Source organism: Ochotona curzoniae, unplaced genomic scaffold (assembly GCF_017591425.1).
Source record: "Ochotona curzoniae isolate NIBS_2020 unplaced genomic scaffold, NIBS_Ocur_1.0 scaffold_1037, whole genome shotgun sequence".
In the NCBI taxonomy this organism is placed as follows: Eukaryota; Metazoa; Chordata; class Mammalia; order Lagomorpha; family Ochotonidae; genus Ochotona; species Ochotona curzoniae.
The window spans coordinates 23,717,531-23,739,140 of NW_024467083.1; the positions used below are offsets into that span (position 1 = coordinate 23,717,531).

At 42.9% G+C, this 21,610-nt stretch overlaps 1 protein-coding gene across 2 annotated transcripts in view; it reads left to right on the forward strand.

Annotated features, from left to right (window-relative positions):
- Nucleotides 1-21,610, forward strand: part of SLC22A15 (solute carrier family 22 member 15) — a 70,506-nt gene that overhangs the window by 47,141 nt on the left and 1,755 nt on the right. For both annotated transcript variants that reach the window (XM_040998518.1, XM_040998520.1), the window contains 5 exons: nt 3,626-3,766; nt 5,530-5,615; nt 15,582-15,702; nt 18,182-18,254; nt 21,219-21,407. In XM_040998518.1, coding sequence (XP_040854452.1) covers nt 3,626-3,766; nt 5,530-5,615; nt 15,582-15,702; nt 18,182-18,254; nt 21,219-21,407 — 610 coding nt within the window. The remainder of the gene's footprint in view (nt 1-3,625; nt 3,767-5,529; nt 5,616-15,581; nt 15,703-18,181; nt 18,255-21,218; nt 21,408-21,610) is intronic.

Genomic DNA, 21,610 nt, shown 5'->3' on the forward strand with positions numbered 1-21,610 from the left:
ACCAGCTCACACAGGTAGACTCAGGCCTCCCTGGAGTTTGAGGATGTGTACCAGATCACTTGTGCAAGTTGACCAGTAACAAATTATCATTCTCAGAACCGATTTTTGCTTGTTTAGGGTTTCCTTCTTGGTTCTCAAAATGCTGTCAGTGTGTGAATGGCAGTTTCATTCAGTGGTTCAAGATGAGTCTACTTAAAGGATGAAGTTGCAGAAAAGGAAAAAATGGATGGTTCATACAATCTGTGAATTACACATAGTATTTTTTCAAATATAATTTTATTGGTGTAATTAACATGATGTCAGGTTGTTTTCTTTGTGTTTTTCCAGAAAAAAAAAATGTAGGATTTATTTAGCTTTTTTTCTTTAAATCAATTCTGTGAATATTTGAGGTTTGATACAGGATTGTATAAAATACATAAAAATATTTACTGAACCTAGGTTAACATGTCTGTTGCCACAGTTAAATTTTGTGTATGACAGCAATAGAATTTTATCACCCAAATTAGTCTTACAAATATAATACAGCTTCTTTTTTCATTCTTCACTGTCAAACATTTAGGTTGTTTCAATAGGTTGGGTACTTTGAACACATTTTGTGTTTTTAAAGATTTAGCTATGTTTGTTGTCCAAAAGGCATAGTGACAGAGAAAGACACAGAAGAAAAGGTCTTTTGCTCATTCGGTTCACTCCCCAGTTAGCCACATTGGCTGGAACTGGGCTTGACAATTCATCTGTCCCTCACATAGGTGGCAGGGCCCTAAATGGTTGGGCCATCTCCTGCTTTCAACAGGCACAGTGGCAGGGAGCTGGACTGGAAGGGGAACAGCTGGGACTTGAGCTAATAGTTCGGACCATGGGATGCCAGCATTGTGGGCCCTTGGCTTAACCTTCTGCGTTTTATGATTATCCATTGTTCTAAGATGCTGTCAGCATTGCTGAGTGTGGTGCTAGCATGATCATCATACCTCCTGACTTAATGATTGTCCTGTGTTTCACAGGTACCTACCATAAAGGTTGTATGGCAACTTAAATTTTCAAGTGTAGAAAAAGTGTGGTTTTATTTGAAAATGATGTTATATATAAAGCTGAAGAAAACAGTGCTTTTGTAACAAGAAACTGCAAAGATTTTTTCTTCATAATTTTTCTACTCAAGTCCCAGATGCCACTTGTGTAGTCAGGGGCCATGTCCCACCAACTGCTCTTTCTCCCTTGCAGGACAGGGCTGGGAATATCACAGGTGCATAAAATGCCAACTAACGAATACGCTTGAGTCTGGAGATGAAGAGGACCCCTGTAGCCAGCAACATAGCCTAGGAACCGCTGATTTGAGTCCTCCCTGTTTAAAAGCAAACACAAAATAAATCCAGATACAACATCTCAGTGAGACTACATTTGCATATCACATTAGGCAGGCACACTGTGCCTTGAGGAAGCTCCTGCTTGTGGGAAATGATATACTACCTTTCTTTTTGCATTTTTCCTTTTTTTCCCCCTGGTATATTAAACTCTGGGTTCTGGCCTTTGGCAGAAGAAGAAAAAATTACACTTGAGGGCCTGAGAGACTCCTGTTTTACCATGTTTCTTGCACAGACAAACCAGGTCTGCGTGCATGACTTCTTCCCCTGGGCTCAGAGTGCTAACATCTGTGCTGATAGGGATGCTGTGGTTCTCCATGTCGCCTTTCCTATGAAGAAGCTGTAAAATCCTGCAGTCTCTCCTGTGGGGATGTCATGGGAGAGATCCTTAACTGAGGAGTAGAGATATACCTCTGTGTTTAACAGCTGCTGCTTTGCTTATTTCTCCAGTAGTGTGCTTTCCGAATTCTTCCTTGATGCCCCAATACACTGTGAATTATAACAGAAACATTTTAAATTTTGGTTGGGGCACATAAAGAGGGTTGAAATTATTTTCATAACTGTAATTACAGATCCAGGAACCAACTCGGCCAGGAAGGCAAGTTGCCAAGCCGGGCCTAGCCTCAGGGATGATGGGCCCTCTCTGCCTGGTGTTCTGTCATTGCCAGCTGGGACTGAATTCCACTCTTGTCCTGAACTAGCATTATTCTTTCTCTGGCTTGATAACATCACAAGTTGATTTAAATAGGGGGGTGTGTTTTCATGGCTGCAATTATGCCATTGGAATTGTTTTCAGTGCAGATTGACACACATGGACACAGATAATTTAGAAAATGGCATCATGTAGAGGAGAGTATCTATTATAGTTTGAAAAGATTTTCAAAGTATTTTAGAAATCCACATGAATCTAAATGTGTTTGGACTGTAATTTACATGCCAAGAGCCTGGAGGATAGAGAACATGGGCCCACGCACCTTGCATCCTAACGTAGAATAGCGTGGTAGCCTAGCTGCAGTACTGCCCATGCTAGTTAGCATATGGACAGCACTTCCATCACGATAAGAAAGAAGTACTGGGAAGCACTTGCTCTTTCTGGCTTATTTACTGCAGAGGGGTGAACTACTCACTGGAACAGCTCTAGGAGTTCCCCTTCCCTCCTGCCCAGCCTTCTCTCCTTGAGTTGCCTTGGCCCATTCCTAGTAGCTTGGACAACTTTGGCAGAAGTTGACATAAAGCTTTCTCTTTCCTGTTTGATCATCATAACTGCTGCTCGTTGGACTATTTCTAAGGCAAACTAAAGAGAAACAGTGAGAGCCTCCCTTTGGGTGATTCAAACTGGTCAATATAACCTATAGCCAATGTAACCAGGTCCAGGTGTTTTATTGATGACAATGGAATTTGTGATTTGTGTTTGTGTTCCAGAAAAGCCCAGCTCCAGAGTTTTTGTTTGTTTGCTTGTTTTGCTTATCCTGTTCTGTTTCATTTTCTTGGAATGCTACAATTTGCTCAGCACGGAAGTTCCTAGTGGCCCCTTCACTGCTGTTGAGAAAGCACTGATTGGGAGCTCCTGGTTGGCTCTTTGATTGGCACCGGTCTTAGGGTCTTTGCTTATGGGCTGCAGGCAATAGGTTGAATGCCCAACCCAGTGCCTGCTCTCCATGAATGTTCATTTTGGAACAGGGTGAATAAATAAAATAACACTTTTCCAGGGGACTTTCCCATGTTGATCTTCGTGGAAGATCCTGCCTCTGCTGTGCCCTGTGTCTTGTCTTCTTTATTCTGGGTGTGTGTTGCATGTGTACCTGCTGTGAGTGAGGTTAACCTTGGGCTTGGAAGTGACTAGCCTATGGGTGACCCTCTGAAGATCAGCTGCTGTTCTCAATGCCATCCTCTGCTGGCTTTCTCCATGGGAGTTATTTTGTAGAATCATCTTGACAATATCACAACTGCTTTAGGCAAGTGTTTTATAGATGTTGCATTAAGCAAAGTGAGACTAGGGTCACTGTCCTATATTAAATGCAATAATGCTTGAGAAAGCTGAAAGAATATCTTTACTGCTGCCAAGGCAGGGCATCATTTCCTTTATATAACATGTAAGCAGAAGTCATCTCCAAGGCCCCCTTATTACTTTTGTTTCTTCTTAATATAGAAACCAGGTTAAGACTGAAGGGTTAGTAGGAGAGTCAGTTATTTAGAGCAGATTACATTGTACTGTACACTGAGTCTCCTCTGACAAATCCTCATGGGCTTTTTCTGGTCCCCAATTTCAGGTTTGTGTGCAGCTTGGTGTACTATGGCCTAACACTGAGTGCAGGTGATCTCGGTGGAAGTATTTATGCCAACCTGGCCCTGTCTGGCCTCATAGAGATCCCATCTTACCCTCTTTGCATCTACCTGATTAACCAAAAGTGGTGAGTATGGGTGAATGTGAAGCATATCGTGGAGTGTGCCTGTATACTCTCTGTGGAGTGTATCATGTGTTTAATATGCATAAGCATCTAAATAGCACTGTTGGGGTGTACAGAGTGTGCTGATCACTCTGAGAGTCCCTCTCAGACAACACATTTAGAATTTATTTTTAGTGCAGTGTTTCTTGCATTTTGTATGTGTCAGTTTTTATGTAGGTTTCACTCCAGCATTGAATGGCTTCATTATCTAAGGGTTACTGAGTGGTCTGTGTCTAATTTGTTCGTCCCAAGAGGTGGAGTTATAGCTCTGTAAACTCCATGAATGGTATTTAGCAATTCTCACTGGAAGACTAAGAGCGGAGGGCATTAGGCTTTCCTTCTCTCCTAAGTCCTCTTTAATTTGTGGAAGGAAGGAGTATATCCCGTTTTTGCTGTTCAGTGTCTGTGGGCACAATTTTAAAACACATTTTAGAAGTTTTGGAGCCTGCTTTTCTTAAATTGTTTTTAGATCACTTAGTAAAGATCCAGTCCTGTGTGAGCTCGGAGTCAACTAGACTGCTGTTCCTCATACTCCCATACCACGCTTCCTTTAGTGTCATGCTCAGTGCTGAAGTCATGCTTTTAGCTTAGCGCATTTGAAGGGCAGGTGTGAGCTCTGGTACATGGAGGGATTTGCAGCCAGGAAATCTTCCCATTGCCTCTGCTGACTCCTCTCAGTGGCTTCTGCCTGCTCTCATCATCCTAAGAGCTAGGTCACTCATCATATTTGGAGCACTCCCCAGCTTCCTCACTTGTGCCCAACTCCCCCCTTTTGTGTTGTTGTGGCTTCATGGGGACACCTCTGACAGCCCCTGACATTCTGATATTCTGTGCCCCTTGACATTCCTCCTGCCTATCTGGCATGGGAGCTGTTTCTTGGAAGGGGTTTGATACTATTAGGTTAAACATAGTGTCTGGAGAGAGATTTAAGTCTTGTCCTGTCTCTCACCAACTGACACTATCTTTGGGACAGACATACCTAAATCCAGATCCCATCTTAGCATATGTTAGTTTTATAATGTTGGCAGACTCCCTCTCTAAACCACCATTCATACTCATCCTCAAATCAGGGCTTATAAAATTCCCCTGGGAAAAAATGTGATCCAAATGACAATTCTGGAGCTTCTAGCCATGCACCTTGTGTGCTACAAACCTCTAAAAAGAGAGGTTTATTTAAAGCTGATTTCTCTCAAGTCTAGAGCTCTTACTTTAAAAATGATTTCGTTTAAGCTGTGCTGTGTGTACATTTCATTTAATTCTAATTGACAAGAAGTTTCTTCTTTTTGTGTTTTTAAAAGAGAGACTTTTAAAATAGTGTTTCAAACTCTTAACTACATAAGATTCAGGTAACCAGAAAAATGAAATGAGCTAGAAGTTGAAGAATATAATAGTACATACTCATTACACAGGCTTATTATTTCAATGAGATAAAATAACACACCAGCAGGGTTTAAAACAGTGCCAGGAACATAGCAAACATTCGTGGAAATAGAATCGTTATACCTTCTCTTCTGTACACATCACTTAATCCTGCCATCCAGCCAAGTTTCCCATTGTTTGATAATGCTCTCACCAGACTCCTGATCCAACACATTTGCTGTCCACTCCTTAAAGAAAGATCAATGCTTTTAGTGAAACGGACAATGTTTAAATAAGAAGATTGGGAATAGGTTGATGGATTTATAAGATTCTTAAGAGACATGGGGCATTTCATTATTATTTTTCAGGTTTGGTCGGAAGCGGACATTAGCAGCATTTCTGTGCCTAGGAGGATTGGCTTGTCTTATTGTAATGTTTCTTCCAGAAAAGAAAGGTATGCCCTTCAAATTTCTACTAGGATTTTGAACGGCCCTTTTATTACAATGAAGCTCAGTATAGTGGAGAGATTACCATATGCCATGCTTCATTTCTGTGATTGCATATTATTTAGCAATTGTGTGGGCTATAATGGGCCAGATTCTTTCCATTGCCTGAACTATTCTCTGGGTGAATAATGTGCTTTGAGGTGCACTATTAATTCTTTCAGGCTATTAAGCTACCATCTGGGGTGGCTGGGATGCAGGACTGGTGATGTTAGAATTGTTTATTTGATAATGAGGAAGACCTGTTGGTTCTGTGCAGAGAGAAACTCCATCCAAGGCTGCAAATTGCACTCCTCATCCTGGCCAATTGGAACATTGGAAATCAGAGCCACTGGTTCTCAAAGGTGGCCTGGCACCACTCAGTGTCTCCATCAGCACTCTTCTCAAGGCACCCCTCTCCCCACTCCCGCCACAAGAAAAAAAAATAGCACAACTAAGTGTGATATTTTCTGTTTCTTACAGAAAATGTAAATGAAACATCCTTATACATCTTTGATATTTTTCTATAAGGGCATTTCAGAAAGTTTGTGAAAAATGGAATTTAAAGATAAGTTTATTTCAGCATAAAATTTTTTTGGAAAATTGTGCATTTTTTATAATACATTTTTATATGCATAAATTTCCGTGTTTTTTTCACTAAAATAATATTGTAATTCCCACTTTTCCAGAAAGAAGCTTTAAGAAGTACACTTAGATATTTGTAGCATTCCTGTGTAAACACAGCTTCCAAAAGGGTCCCTTTGGCAGCTTCATCTAGCCTGGTTACTGTCCCTATATAAAAATGTAGATGTTGCTGGCTTTTAAACTGTATTGTGCAATAGTACAGCCAAGGTATGCCAGCTGTTGCATTAGGAACTGTAGTTTTGGTGTTGATTTTTCCTTTTGAGGGTATTTGGGTCTTAAGACTCTACAATGGATCTTGCTGTACAGGTGGGACTCCTCGTGAGCTGATTCAACATCAAGTTAGGGTGACTGCTGAAGATGCATGCAGAATTCCGTTCCCATCAGAGAATGTTTTTAATGATGCTTTGGTAAATTGCTTCTCCTTGAGGCTTGGTTTGTGCTGGTATCCCCTTGGAGATTCCAAGGCTACATGTTTTCCTTGTTTGTATGCCCCCAGGACACCTGCTCAGCTGTTGGATGCTGCCTGCCTGTGTTTGTGCTTTGAGTCCAGAGTACACATTGCTCACTAGCTAATGAGCGCACCCAGTATATAGAACAGCCTAAAGTGATTTTCATGGAATCATGGAAACTAGGGAATTCATTTTGCCCATTTCTTACTCTACATGTATATTGGTGCCTCTGCTAGTATCAGAGACAGGAGAAACTCCTCAGTTTTTGCCCAGCCAGGGGCCTGCAGAGCAGGGATACAGTTGTGTGTCTTGGGCGCGCGGATGGGAAGTGATTAGGCTTTACATTCAGCCCAGATTGTTTTTGCATAGGCACCTGGAGAATTCCGTTTCTCCAGTAGCAGCAATCCAGTGTTCTGTTTGTCACCACAAAAGGAAAAACTTCATTGTTAATTTGCAACACACCTATTACATATCACACTTCCCAAGCCAGGCCAATTAACAGGTCTCCTCCTCTCATTTGTGTGTTCGATGTAACCTGTGCTCCAGGACTCTGCACATGGTCCTTTCTTGAAATTATCTCTTATTATAAACAAAACACAAAGCAGTGTGAAATGTCTGGTCACCATCTTGAATGGCAAGCCTCTCTCTGCTTGATTCCAGACCTTGTGTTAAGAGAGCAGCTTGGGTTCTTTGTTGATGATGTGCCCTGGGCGGGCACAGTGAGAAGCAGCAGAGCAGAGCATCCCTCCCACACCACAGACGTGCCGCGGGAATATGATGCCTCTTTTACACGGCGACAAAGTGGGTGTCTAGTCTGTTCTAAAGATGTCCAGAGAGAAAAGTGCCATGATGTCCCTTCATAAATGAGTTCTATTTTAATAACCATTACTGTCAGAGCGATCTTTGTGCGCGACAGTTGAGCCCATTTCCCCTCATTTGGATCATTACTGGACATGGAGAACAGATGGCAAATCCCCCACCCCTTTTATCTTTTTGCATAATCCTTTTCATACTTGCAGAGAAGCTTCTAGACAGTCCTGAGTTTTCTCCTCTTTCAGCTAAAAAGTATTTCTCCTTTGTACTTTCTTTGAATTGTGTATATTTACTTTCTAAAATATTTTGATGTCTCTACCTTCAATCTCTATTTTTCCCAAGGTCTTGCTCTACCTATTATGAGAGTTTTGATGGTACATAATAAGAAACAGACATGGCAGGTCAATGATTTCTATTAGTGGTTCCATCAACCTGGACTCTTTTTTTTGTTGTTGTTCAGTGTTTTTGCTTTCATTCTCTCCTTACTGCCAATTCACTTTTATTTATTTATTCCTCCTCAATTTTTATTTATTTTTATTCTTTTTTTAAAATTATTTGAAAGAGAGAGACAGAGATCTTCTATCTGCTTGTTTATGTCTCAGATGCCTACAACAGCTGGGGTACAGCCAAGCCGAAGCCAGGAGCGAGGAACTCCATCTGGGTATTTCCACATGAGTGGTAGAGACTCAAGTGCGTGAACCATCATGTGCTGCCTCCCAGGTGCATTAGCAGGCAACTGGATTGGAAGTAGAGGTGGGACTTGATCTCAGGTACTGTGAATGATATGGGATGTCAGCTCCCTAGCAGCAGCTGTGCCATAATACCTGCTCTTTCCCACTCCCAACTTATTTAAACATAGACTTTGGTTCTCTTCGTCTGGAGGATTTGTTGTTTCTATGACTATATCCCTAAGAAACATCCAATAATCTAGAAAATATATTTTGTGGCATTCATCAGCATTCCTGATCCAAAAATCTGGAATCCAAAATGCTTAAAATCCAAAACCCTTTGAGAACTGACATATGTCAAAGGTGGAAAATGCCACACCAGCTATCATGTCTGGTTATAGTAAATATGCAGCTGTCCCAATGCTCCCGTTGCAGTGACCTTCACGGAGCCACTGTCTGGCCTCATCATTTACATCCCTCATCAGAGAGGCTGGGTTCAGTTCCTGGCTTTCACTCTGAGTCTAGCTTCTTGCTAATGCACACTTCTGGAGCCAATGGTGATAGTGCAAGTAGGTGGGTCCTTGTCTCATGGGAGACATGGGTGAGCTCCTGGCTCCATCTTCAACCAAGTGCATTCACAACAATTGTGGGTGTTTAGAGACTGAACCAGCAGAAGATAGTTCTGTGTTTTCTCCCTTTTTGCTCCTTGAGTATCAGGTGTAAAACAATGTAATCATTACCTTTAGGTCATTATTTATAAACTATCTATGACATGTTTATTTTCTGTTTAGTCTTAGGGCATGTCACCAAGATAGCTCATTATATATATAATGAACACACAAGTATTCCATAGTTTGAAAAGAACTTAGTCTGGTTTAAAGTATCTTGAATAAAAGATGTTTAAACTGTATTAGACAAGTGTCCTAGGTGATAACTTCTTGCACACAGATTGGTCTCCAAATAAATGTTTTCTGGGAATAGTGTTAGCAGGTGACCACTAATTTTTTTTTTCTACAGATCAGTCAGACATTTTACCTAATCTCTGTCCTTGCTTGGAGGATCGTAATCTTAACTGTACTGACCACCATTTTGACTGTATGCTCACATGCATAAAGTATTATGTATCCTCATTTTATAAGGAAACTAACGATCAGGTTAGCCAAGCAACATGTTCAAGGTTACATAGTGAGTAAGTAGCACTTAAAGGATTCAGATTTCAAATCTTTCTGACTGTGATCATGCCTCTTTGGGGAATACTGTTTTCCCTTAGAGTTTTAGAACCAATATATTCATTGCAGATGGTAAAAGTAGTCTTAGCATATTGGCACTGCCTGGTTAGAGTCAGTTCAGTGGGCAGGCCTTGTGGGAGTTGGGTCATCACTTCCAAATGTGGGTTGTTGAATAGCACTGGCCTGATGCTGGCAAGGTTTGTTGCACTTGTGGTCCTATAGAGAAACTGACTACCAGAAAGTGAAGTACTTTTGTAGATGAACAAGTTTCATAGCTCAAGAGACTGTTTGTAGAATCCACTACAGTGGAACCTTTAGATCTCACTTATTTTCCCAATCTTGGTCTGCTCATTCTTTATTCATTTAATTGCACTAGCATCCATGATACACAGGTTATATGAATAAATAAGGTCAGTCCATGCTCTCAAAGAGATTGCAATTTATTGAGGAAAATTGGATACTCAAAGATGACAGTAGAAGGCAGTCAGTACCCTGTGAGATCTGGCAGTGAAGTGCTGTGTAAACAGAGACCGGCTAGCTCCTTGCTAAACAACTGTACAAGCAGATAAAATACACAGCCAGGTGGAGGAGTAAGTTCAGGTCTTTTCTGACATGGAAAGGTGGTCTTACAGTTAACAATATGATATTGCATAGTTTGAAGTAAGCAGAAGGGAGGATTTTGAATGACATCATCACAAAAAAGCGATGAATCATTAATATGATGGATAAACTATCATCCTAAAATGATCCATAAATGATGTATAAATGTGCCAGAACATCAAAGTGTACCTCATGTGCAGTTACTTTCCTTCAAGAGAAAGTTAAATGGCACATTTTTGGCCTAATGATTAAAGATGCCAGTTAAGACGCCTGATCCCACATCATTGTACTGGGTTTGACTTCAGCCTCCAGTTTCCTACCTCTAGTTGGGTTCCTGTCAAACTCAGATGGGAGACCTGGATTGAGTTCCAAGTTCCCAGCTTCAGCATATGCTAGCACTGGTCATGGCAGGCATTGAATAGGAGTAAACCTGCTTCCCTGTTCCTGTGTTTTTCACAAATAAATAACAGTTTTTTAAAAACATAGAACAGGGCTCAGCGTGGTAGCCTAGTGGCTAAAGTCCTTGCATAAGCTGGGATCCCATATGAGCGCGAGTTTATGTCCCAGCTGCTCTACTTCCCATCCACCTCCCTGCTTATGGCCTGGAACAGCAGTAGAGCGTGGCTCCAAAAGCCTTAGGACCCTACACCCATGTGGGAGACCTGGAAGCTGTTCTTGTCTCCTGGCTGCAGATCAGCTCAGCATCAGTCATTGTGGCTACTTGGAGAGTGAACCAGTGGATGGAAGATCTTTCTCTCTGTTTCTCCTTCTTCCTATAAGTCTACCTTTCCAATAAAAATAAGTAAATCTTTTTTAGAAAGACCAATAAAATTAGAAAAGCTCTATGCAAGCTAAGGAAAGGAGAGAGAGGGTGTAAATTATCAATAGCAGTAATAAAAGAGGGGGCATCACTCTAAAATGTTTATGCATTATTAAGGGAATATTATGAACATTGTTATTTTGGTAAATTCAACTTAAACAACCTGGAAAACTTCCTGGAAAGATACAATCAGGACTTGCTCAAAGATAAGTAGATACCTGAGCAGCCCTATTTATAAAGTCCTATAGACTGGATTATAGCTTGAAACGTTTCCACAAATGAAATTTCAGGTCCAAATGATTATTCTGTGAAACACACAAATAAGAAATAATATCAATTCTATGTACATCTCCAGAAAATAAAGGGAAAACTCTCCCAGCTTAGTTAGTGAGGCCAACAATTAAACCTGGTTCTTAAACCAGACTTTACAAAAAAATTAAAGTCTAGATTACATCCCTTATTAGCATATATGAAAGTTCTTAACAAAATATTAGCAGAGTAGACACACTAGTGCATACGAAGTGTACTAGATCCTGACCAAGTTAAGTGTATCCCACAGATAGGAAGCTAATATACTATTCAAAAGCCAGTGTTATTTGCTATATTAAAAAATGGAAAAAGAAAAAAGTAATTTCAACACAAGCAGTTAAAGCACTCATTAGAACTTGCTTGTTAATTTATATGCATATAATATATATAATATATATATAGTCAGCAACCAGAATTAGGGGAGGATATACTTAGATGTGAGAAGACAACCTCCAGTTAACTTACACTTAATGTTGGCATCCTGGATGCTTATTTCTCAGGATTAGAAAGAAGAAAAGGGTGTCTCTTTTAAGCCCTTCCTAGAACATTGTGCAGAAAATACTAATAAATACAGTAAGGCAATAAAAAGAAATTAAAGCAATCTAACTTGAAAAGGATATAAAATTGACTGTCTTGGACAGACTGTGATCATCTGCACTGAAAAATCCTAAGGAATCTAAAAACAAATCTTTTGGAACTAGTAAATGAATAGCAGGTGCGCTGGCCCAGTAGGCTGGTCTTCTGTCTTCAGTGCCAGCATCCTGTATGGACACAAGTTCTAGTCCTGGCAGCTGTTCTTTCCATTTAGCTCCCTGTTATGGACTGGGAACACAGTAGAGGATGGCCCGAGACCATGTGGGAAAACTGGAAGAAGTTGCTGGCTCCTGGCTTTGGCTCAGTTCAGCTCTAGCCATTGCAGCCATTTGGGGAGTGAACCAGGCAGTAGAAGATGAGTGTGGGGAAAGGAAGGAAGGAAGGAAGGAAGGAAGGAAGGAAGGAAGGAAGGAAGGAAGGAAGGAAGGAAGAGAGAGAGAGAGAGAAAGAAAAGGAAAGAAAGGAAGGAAGGAAGGAAGGAAGGAGAGAAGGAAGGAAGGAAGAAGGAGAGAAGGAAGGAAGGAAGAAGACAATTTCTCTGTGTATCTCTCTTTCTGTAAATCTGCCTTTCAAATAAAAATCTTTAAAAAATAAAAAGAATGATAATGCTAAGGGAAATGAGCGAATCCCAAAAAGTTAGATACCACATGTTTGCCCTGATTTAACCTGTAATTTTTGTTTGGTTGTTTGTTATTTTTTGAACCTGTCATTGATACTCTCTCAACCCAGATGTTTTGAAGAATGGAACTTGCATTATTTTTAACATATTGTTTACTCAATACTATGTCAATTAATTCCATAATGTTGTACATTGATGCTAATGTTTTGTTGGGGCTTTTAACTGACCAGAACTTTACTCTGTTAGCTCTACCTTCAGACCAGAGAAGGTCTCCCCAAGAGGCCACTGAACTTATCTGGACAATAAGATGCTGGACTTTATGCTAGGTATATGCTTGCAATGAAGGAATCTCAACTGAACTTGAACTGTGGTTATGCAGCAAGGTGGAGGAATCCACTATGGGGGGAGGGGCGTGGGAGGGGTGGGGGGAATCCCCAGTGCCTATATAACTGTATCACATAATACAATGTTAATAACAATAAAAAAGATACTCTATTAAAAAAATAAAATGAATGAGCTTAGCAGAGCCATGTGAGACACTTTCCACCTTATATTTATTTTTAAATTTTTGCTTAACTTATCTCATAGCAGAGAAGAGACAAAGATCCTCCGTCTGCTGGTTTGATTTCCAAATTATCGTAATAGCCAGGATTGAGCTAGGCTGTAGACAACAGCCTGGAGCCCAATCCAGGACTCCCCATGGGTGGCAGAGAACCAGGGTTCCCACATGGGTGGCAGAGCACCCAAATATTTGAGCTCTCACAATTTAGCTAGGATGTGCATTAGATGGAAGCTGCAATTGGAAGTGGAGACTAGACTTGAACCCAGGTACTCTGTTATGGGATGTGGATGTTTGAAGTAATGCCTTAAATATTTTTAACACATGAGTAATACAGTTTAGTATGGGGCAGGCTTCCTGCTACAGCAGTAAACCTCTGCTTATGTCCCAAATCAGAGTGCTGGGGTTCAGGTCCCAGCTCTGTGTCTAATCCAGCTGTCTGTTAAAGCATACCGTGGGTGGCAGAAGGGGTGGCTTAAGGACTTGGCTCTGTGCCACCCAGATGGAAGACCTAGACCTGCCTTCAGTCAGCCCGAGGACTGACTCTCGTGAGCATTTGGGCAGTAAACCAGTGGGTGAAAGATTTCTGTCTTAATTTTTTTTCTCTACGCTGCTGCTGCTCTGCCTTTCAAATAAATGAAAATGAAAAAATTATAAAAATAAAAATTCCTTATGATGGATGAAGTGGATCACTAAGTGGGATGGTTGCTGTTTTGGGTTAGTGAAATGTGTGTCTGGGACATACAGGTATGTTTTATTCTGGTGGCCCCCACAAAAGGGCTTTGAGAAATTCTGTAGAAAGCCAGTTCTGAAAATTCTCTTTAGTACTTGCATCATTGGAATAAATTTGTAACTTCCACAACATGGAAGTATACTTTTAAGCATTTTCTGTCTTAAAAAGATTTCATTTTAATTTGCCCTTTTAAATCACTTTTTTCTAAATAGTAACTTTGGGCATTTCTTGGGAATCATCAGTAGTTTCTAACTATCAGATAAAGAATCAGGTCAGGAATCGAGGACCAGCCCGGTGGCTACAAAGCCATCCTAGCACTAACTCAAGATGACGAGCAGCCCAGCAACTCCGGTGTGCGAGTCCCCAAAGGATAAAAAATTCTCTTCTAATAAACAAAGCTATCTAGAATTGACATGGGCTGCCTTGGGGAAGGCAGGGTTTCCTCCTGGTTCAAGCAGTGACCACAGAGTGCATCGTCAGGAGCACAGGGAGAAGTCAGAGCATCAGCTGGGGTGTCAGACTGATGGGAGCATCTGTGGGCCAGTGGCAAGAGCCAGGCTCCCTCATTATCTGTGTCAGCTACAGCTGCAGGTGTCTCACGCCTCGCACAGGAGCTTTCTAGCTTTGGATCATGCAAGTGATCACACGATGAACTTCCTGTGATGTGCAACTTAAATTTGAGGTTGGCAGACCTCTAACCCAGTGGAGATGTTGTCAGGTGCTGCCATTCGCTTCAGAAACGCCTTCCTGCATTTGTGAAAGACATTCCAAGAGATCATTTGCAGTCAGGCAAATGTGAGCATCTTTGTTTTCTTCATTGCCATCCAATACGGTTTTCCTGAGTTACTCAGAGTTTAATTTGCACTCATTGGTTGAGTGGAAAAGTTGTTAGATCTCAGAAGTCCATTTGATTCCTTTTCCTGAAGCACCATGTGGCTTAAAAATAGACATTCAGCATTTAGGAGAGCCTTGGACAGGAGAGGAGAAAGCCAGCCCCAAGGCTGAGGTCAGTGGTCCTGGGGCTCTCTGCCGTCCTTAAGGCAGACGACGATATTTCATGGTCAGAAGAGGTTGGGACTCCTGTCCGGGACAGGGAATATTCTCTTACATCTCATTCCAAGGTAGGGAGGAAGGGCACTTGTTTTTTTTTCACATAATCAGTTCTTCCTGTTTTTCTTTCTTTTTCTTAGTTCAGCATGTATGTAGAGCACAAGTGCAAACGAAGCACCAGCCTTGCCTGAGATAGCTCTAGATGTGTTTTGAAGTTGAAGAAGTTATCTGAGCTGTGCTAGTTGAATGGAATGGGAAAAAATGGCAGTGGAAATGAAAAGAGGTAGAGGGTGTTTTCTTGAAACTGTCTAAGAGCCACACAGTCTTAAGGAACAGATCAGCTTGGTGCAGATGTCAAGGAGGAAGAGAGGCGATTGCTTGTGATGGGGAGGACAGCGCTGTTGACCTCTAAGAGTAAGGCTTCAACAGAGAATGACACTGGAGGATAAGTGGTTCCAGGGCAGGGGCATTTGAGTGCTGGTCACTCCTTTGAGAAGTCTGTGTAGAGAGGAAGTGCAGCAGAGTCAATGAGAATGTTTTGTCCAAGAAGAAATTTATTATTTTGAAGATAGAGGGAAAAGGGATTCCTGAAGAAAAGAGTTTAAATATGTTTAAAACGAAGATAATTGAATTTTGTGGAATAAAGAAGAGAACCACAGGATGACTGATGGTGTTTCTGATAAGGAAATAAAATGTGTGTGTGTGTACCAAACCATCTGAGGCGGTAGACAGTTACACTGCCTCTTTGCTCTTTAGATGGACACAGACACCTCTGGCCACTTTAGAATGCCAAGAGGTTTAAAAGGGATCGTTCTGCTGACCTCATGGAGTTTATCCTTGTCCTCCTCAGACACAGGTGTGTTTGCAGTAGTGAACAGCCATTCCTTGTCCCTGCTGGGAAAACTGACAATCAGTGCTGCCTTCAACATCGTTTATATCTATACCTCGGAGCTGTACCCCACGGTCATCAGGTCTGTGTGCCCCACACCTCCTTGTCCCCTCTCACCTCACGTCTGTCTGGCCTCAAGGCGAGGCCCAGGATGACGGCGACCATCTGTGACTCAACTGCTGTTATAGGCTGCTGCCCTCAGCTGGCAAGGCTGAGGAAGTGCAGCTTTGTTATGGTTCCCTAGTTCCAGTAGAAGCACTTCCTGTCGCCCTGTCTGCCCCAAGCTGGTTTTGTTTTCGTGAATTTTGTTTCTTTGGTTGCCCATTCAGCAGCATCAGGCATGTAATAGGAGACAGCTGTGGCACAGTGTGTTCATCCACTGTCTGCAATACTTGGCATCGCATTGGAGCCCTGGCTGCTGTTTCCAGTCCAGCTCCTTACTAATGCATCTGGGACTGCAGTGGAAGATAGCCCAAATCCCTGGGCCCTTTCCACCCATGTGGGAGACTCAGATGGAGTTCTTGGCATCAGCCTGGCCCGGCCCTGGCTGTTATGGGTATTTGGGAAGTGAACCTGCAAATGAACATCCCCTGTCTCTGCTTCTGGGTAACTTTGGCAGATAGATAGATAGATAGATAGATAGATAGATAGATAGATAGATAGATAATAGCAAGAAGAGAGATCCCTGATCTCACAGAGCTGACATTAGAGCACAAAATATCCACAACTTTTCAAAAGAATTTTATATAATTTTCAGTGAATATTTCATTTAAATATTAGTGTAATGTATGGTTTTAAAGAGCTTGATGTCCTTATATTGCCAAGAACATAATTCATCCTAAACTTTCTCTCATGAAATACTCTGAACATGAAAAGCACACCCAGTTTGGAAGTGGGGTGCACCCCGCAGTTTGCAGAGCTGCTTCCATGGCCCCCTCAGTACCTGTTTCTGGGGCTCTAGGGGTCATCATCTTTCCACGCACAGGAGTCTTAGGGGTCTTACTGCTTGTTAAGTTGAAATTCGTTTTGCCAAAGATCAGTTGTCATTTCCTGGCTGTCCCTACAATCCACTTTCTCTGGCTGTTGGCCACAAGAGTAGGCTAACCATTTTGTCTGAACTGGACACTTTGGAGTACGAATATGAGAAAATTAGCATTAAGGGAAAAGAGTGATGTGTGGCCACCCTACCAAAAACCATGACCTCTTTCCTATACTTTCTCACCTCTTTTCACACTTTCACTCCCCATAAAGGTAACATTCTGGATTCCCTGAAAATACAAGCTCAATCAGTTCTTATTTGCCTGACCCTGGGATAGTTAATTAGTTGTTTAACTAAATGGGAAGACCTTCCAGATCATGAAGCTTGACTTAATGAGACCTAAGAGATGAAAATCCACAAGAAATTGGGCAAGAAATATTCAGATTCCATTTCTGCTTCATCCCTTATAGATGTGCCGTCCAGTGATCCTCATGTGGCTGCTTAATGTAATTAGAATTAAATTAATTAAGAGTGCTGTTCCTTTTCCTCCCAGGCCACATTGCAAGTACCCATAAGTGTGTGTGCCTAGTGGCTTCCATACTGCACAGTGTGATTATAGAGCATTTCCAGCAGCACTGCTGTGTGGGGTCCTGTGCTTCTACTCTAAGATTTACAAGGGAACTTCAAACAGTTCATTACAGAAAAACCATGCATGGAGTGCAAAGCTTGTTATACCAAAGCAATCTTTTAACTCAATTTTTCATATACTTTTTGAAACACCTCTTATTCTAGGCTCTTTATCCTAAGATTGGTCATAAAGATCAGAGATCCTTTATTTTTCTCAAGTATTCTTAGTTTTTTTAAAAAAATATTTATTTGAAATGCAGAAAGAGAAAAGGACAGAGACAAAAACAAAGATCTGGGGGCTGGCACCATGGCATAGTATGCTAACCCTCCACCTGTGGTAACCAGCATCCCCTGTTGGCACCAGTTTGAGTTGCAGCTGCTCCACTTCCAATCCTGCTGTTTGTGACCTGGGGAAGCAGCAGAGGATGGCTCAAGTCCTTGGGCCCCTGCATCCATGTGGGAGACCTGAAGGAAGCTCCTGACCCTTGGCTGGTGACTTTGGATCAGCTCAACTTGGCCATTGCAAATATTTTTTGGACAATGAACTAGCAGGTGAAGGATCTCTCTCTGTTTCTTCTTCTCTCTGTACCTCTGCCTTTCAAATAAAAATAAAATATTTCAGAAAGGACAGAAAGATCTTTCATTTGCTATTTTACTTCCAAAATGCCCTTAGCCACTGTGGCTGAGACAGGCCAAAGCCAGGAACTTTCAACTCTATAGTGGTCTTCCACGTGGGTGGCAGAGGCCCAAACATCTCAGCCATCTTACACTGCTTTCCCAGGTGCATTAGCAGGGAACTGGATCAGAAGTGGGGCAACCAGGACTCAAACCAGGCATATGGGAATATGGCATGAAGATGTCTCACTGGCAATTTAACCCAGTGTACCACAATTCCCACCCCAGGGTCTCTCAGGTATCCCCTAGAACTTACTGTGTTTTTGCTTATATCTTTCAGGAATGTTGGGCTTGGAACTTGTTCCATGTTCTCCCGAGTTGGTGGCATCATTGCTCCCTTCGTCCCCTCACTGGTTGGTTTGTACCTCCTAGTTTTGTTTTGCTTCACTGTCCAGATTGGAAACACTTATGCATTTGAGATGAACACAGTCATGACAGCAGCTGTCTTTGGTCAACTGATACAGATGTGAGCCTTGGGCCTTGTAGATGAGGAGCCCAGGACCCCAGGTCCAGGAGACAACTCTTGCCAAGGGTGCTTTTCCCCGAGGGCACTGCTGGCTTGTCTCCCTACTGCGTCCAGAGGAGGGTCAGCTGAGCCCAGGGAACTCCCTGCCTGCCCCACTTCATCACTTAGCCAGTTAGCGAGGGCTGATCTGCCTCTGCTGTGTGCTGGGCTCCACACTTGGAGGCTAGAGATGTGCCATCACACATGATCCTCATGGTCATCATGTAAGACAGGCATTATGCTGGCCCGTGTCTTCAAGATGAAAGTGCTGCAGATGGAGATGAATTCTTTCCCAAAAGTACACCACTTAGAAAATCAGGAGAAATGTATATAACATTTGGTGTTTATTGCCCAAGATACCCAACTCTGGCTGACTGCCCTGGGGCACTGGGGCACTGAGCATTGTGTTTGCACATGAGAACAAGATGTTGTGTTCCCCCGGCTCCGGTAGTATCCCCAGGCGCTGGGCCTGGGTTTGCGGGAAGGTGGATGGAAACAGGAGCCTTTCCACCTCTACCTCCCACTTTTTACTCCCCTCCCTCCCTGTTCTCTTTCCCTTCTTCACACCTTCCTCCTCTCTCCATTTTCTTCGACCTCTTTCCACTTTGAAAAAATTGGGAAGGGTGAAGGGAGTGTCTGTAGGAGAAATCCTAATTAGAAATGGATCTAGGGCCTGGTCTGGTAGCCTGGCAGCTGAAGTCCTCGCCTTGCATGTGCCAGGATTCCATATGGTCACTGGTTCTAATCCCAATAGCCCCACTTTCCATCCAGCTCCCTGTTTGTGGCCTGGGAAAGCAGTTGAGGATGGCCCAAGGTCTTGGGGCCCTACACCCATGTAGGAGACTTGGTAGAGGCTCCTGGCTCCTGGCTTTGGATCAGCTCAGCTCCGGTAGGCACAGCCACTTGGGGAGTAAATCAGTGGACAGAAGATCTTCCTCTCTGTCTCCTCCTCTCTCTGAATGTCTGGCTAATAAAAATAAAATAGATTTTAGAGAAGAAGATGACAAAGTGGATCTACCCCTGGAAGTAAAATCCAAACCAGAGCATCCTAAGGCTCAGCACAGCATTTGCCCAAATTCTAGAACATATGTCAGCTCAGAAAGACCCAGACTGACAACCTGCATGCAGTGGCTGTCTTTGCTTTGAACCTGTTTGTATGGAAGGAAACTATTTAAATTTTCTGAAAGAATATCTAACAGATCCAAGAAGCAATTGCTTGCACATCAGCCCTTTACCATGTCCAGTTTAGACATTATACAACCCAAATATACATGATTAGAGTTTTGTTGTTATCTTAGTTTAGAATTAATTCATTTTGTTTATTTGTAAGTCAGACATATCTTCCATCTGTGGGTTTGCTCTCCAGTACCTGCAACAGTAGAGGCTGGGCCAGGCCAGTGCTGGGAGTCAGGTACTTTTCTGGTCTCCCGTGTGGGAGGCAGGGACCCAAGGACACGACCTGTCAGCAACTGGGATACAGATTAACAGGAAATTGGATCAAGTCAGCAATGGAGCTAGGAATTGAACTCAGAAATCCCAATATGGGATTTTTGTATCCCAAGCATTGTCTTAACTGCTGCGTTAAGTGCCTGCTGATGTATGAGAGTTTTTTTTCCCCAGAGATACGTAAGGATTTATTGATTTGAAAGGCAGAATTACACATACACACATATACACACACAGGCTTTTGAGGGAGACAAAGAGAAAGAAATTTTTTATCTACTGGTTTACTCCCAAAATGACCTCAAATACACAGGCTGGGTCAGATCAAAACCATGAGCCTGGAACGCCACCTGAGTCCTCCATGTGGGCGGCAGGTACCTATTATCTTTCTCTGCTTTCCCAGGTACATTAGCAGGGAGCTGGATCAGAAATGAAGCAGCCAGGACTCAAATCCATGCTTGTATATGGGACACCAGTGTCTTGGGTGGCAGCTTAACCCACTGCATCATATTACTGGCTGCTTTCTGAGTTTTCATATCTTTTATCCCTGGAACTGTTGATTATAACATCAAATTACATGGGGTGCTTTGACCAGTTCCAAGGCTGAGAAGTTTAAAATTCACCATCAGGGCCCGGGGCAATAGTATAGTGGTTAAAGTCCTCGCCTTGCACGTGCCGGGATCCCAAAAGGTCACTGGTTCTAATCCCGGCGGCCCCACTTCCCATCCAGCTCCCTGCTTGTGGCCCGGGAAAGCAGTTGAGGATGTCCCAAAGCTTTGGGACCCTGCACCCGCATGGGAGACCCGGAAGAGCTCCTGGCTCCTGGCTTCGGATTGGCTTAGTGCCAGCCGTTGCGGTCACTTGGGGAGTGAACCACTGGATGGAAGATCTTCCTCTCTGTCTCTCCTCCTCTCTGTATATCTGCCTTTCCAATAAAAATAAATAAATATTTTTTTAAAAAAATTCACCATCAGTATTTTGGGGTGCCTGCCAGTGAGGAATATGTAGGGGGCCACTTTGTTATCAACTTCTGGAACAGAAAAAGGACACTAGGATCTCTGTGCACGTTGGCTGGGCTTGCCCTCTCTGCTCAGATGCAACCCCGGCCTGTTATCTCCAGCCTGTGTGTTAAAATCAGCCCCAAGCATCTGTGCCACTTCCCCTTGCTGTCCATGCAGTCCTATCTCCCCAGAATCCTTCCACGATTTCCCATCATACATCTCCATGGGTAGAGAAAAAAACTGGGAGAGAAACATGACCGTCCCCTCCACCCTCGCCCAACATGACTGCTCCCCACTGCCTGCCTGATGGCAAGTGCCAAGGAAACTGACACTGAGGTTGTGTGTTTACCTCCCTGCTTATTCCTCAGAAACATGTGCAGTCGTCTCTCCCCTTCATTGTCTTTGGAATCACTGGCCTGACCTCGGGCCTCCTGAGTTTGCTGTTGCCAGAGACACTCAACAGTCCGTTGCTCGAGACAGTTTCTGACCTTCAAGTGTATTCCTATCGGCGGCTGGGGGAGGAGGCACTGTCTCTGCAGGCCCTGGACCCTCCACAGGTAGGGGGCGGTGTCTTCATAATCCTTCCCATTGACCCCCAGGGATGCTGGCTGTTGAGAACAAGGATGTCCCTGCTAAGTGGGCCTGAGTGGCCCAGGTTGGGAGGTCAGGGTGGGGCCCAGAAGCCGCTTATTCTCAGAGAAATAACAATGGCTGGAGATTCCAGAAGCTTCCTCAGAACACAGTGGGGCTGCTGCTTAGA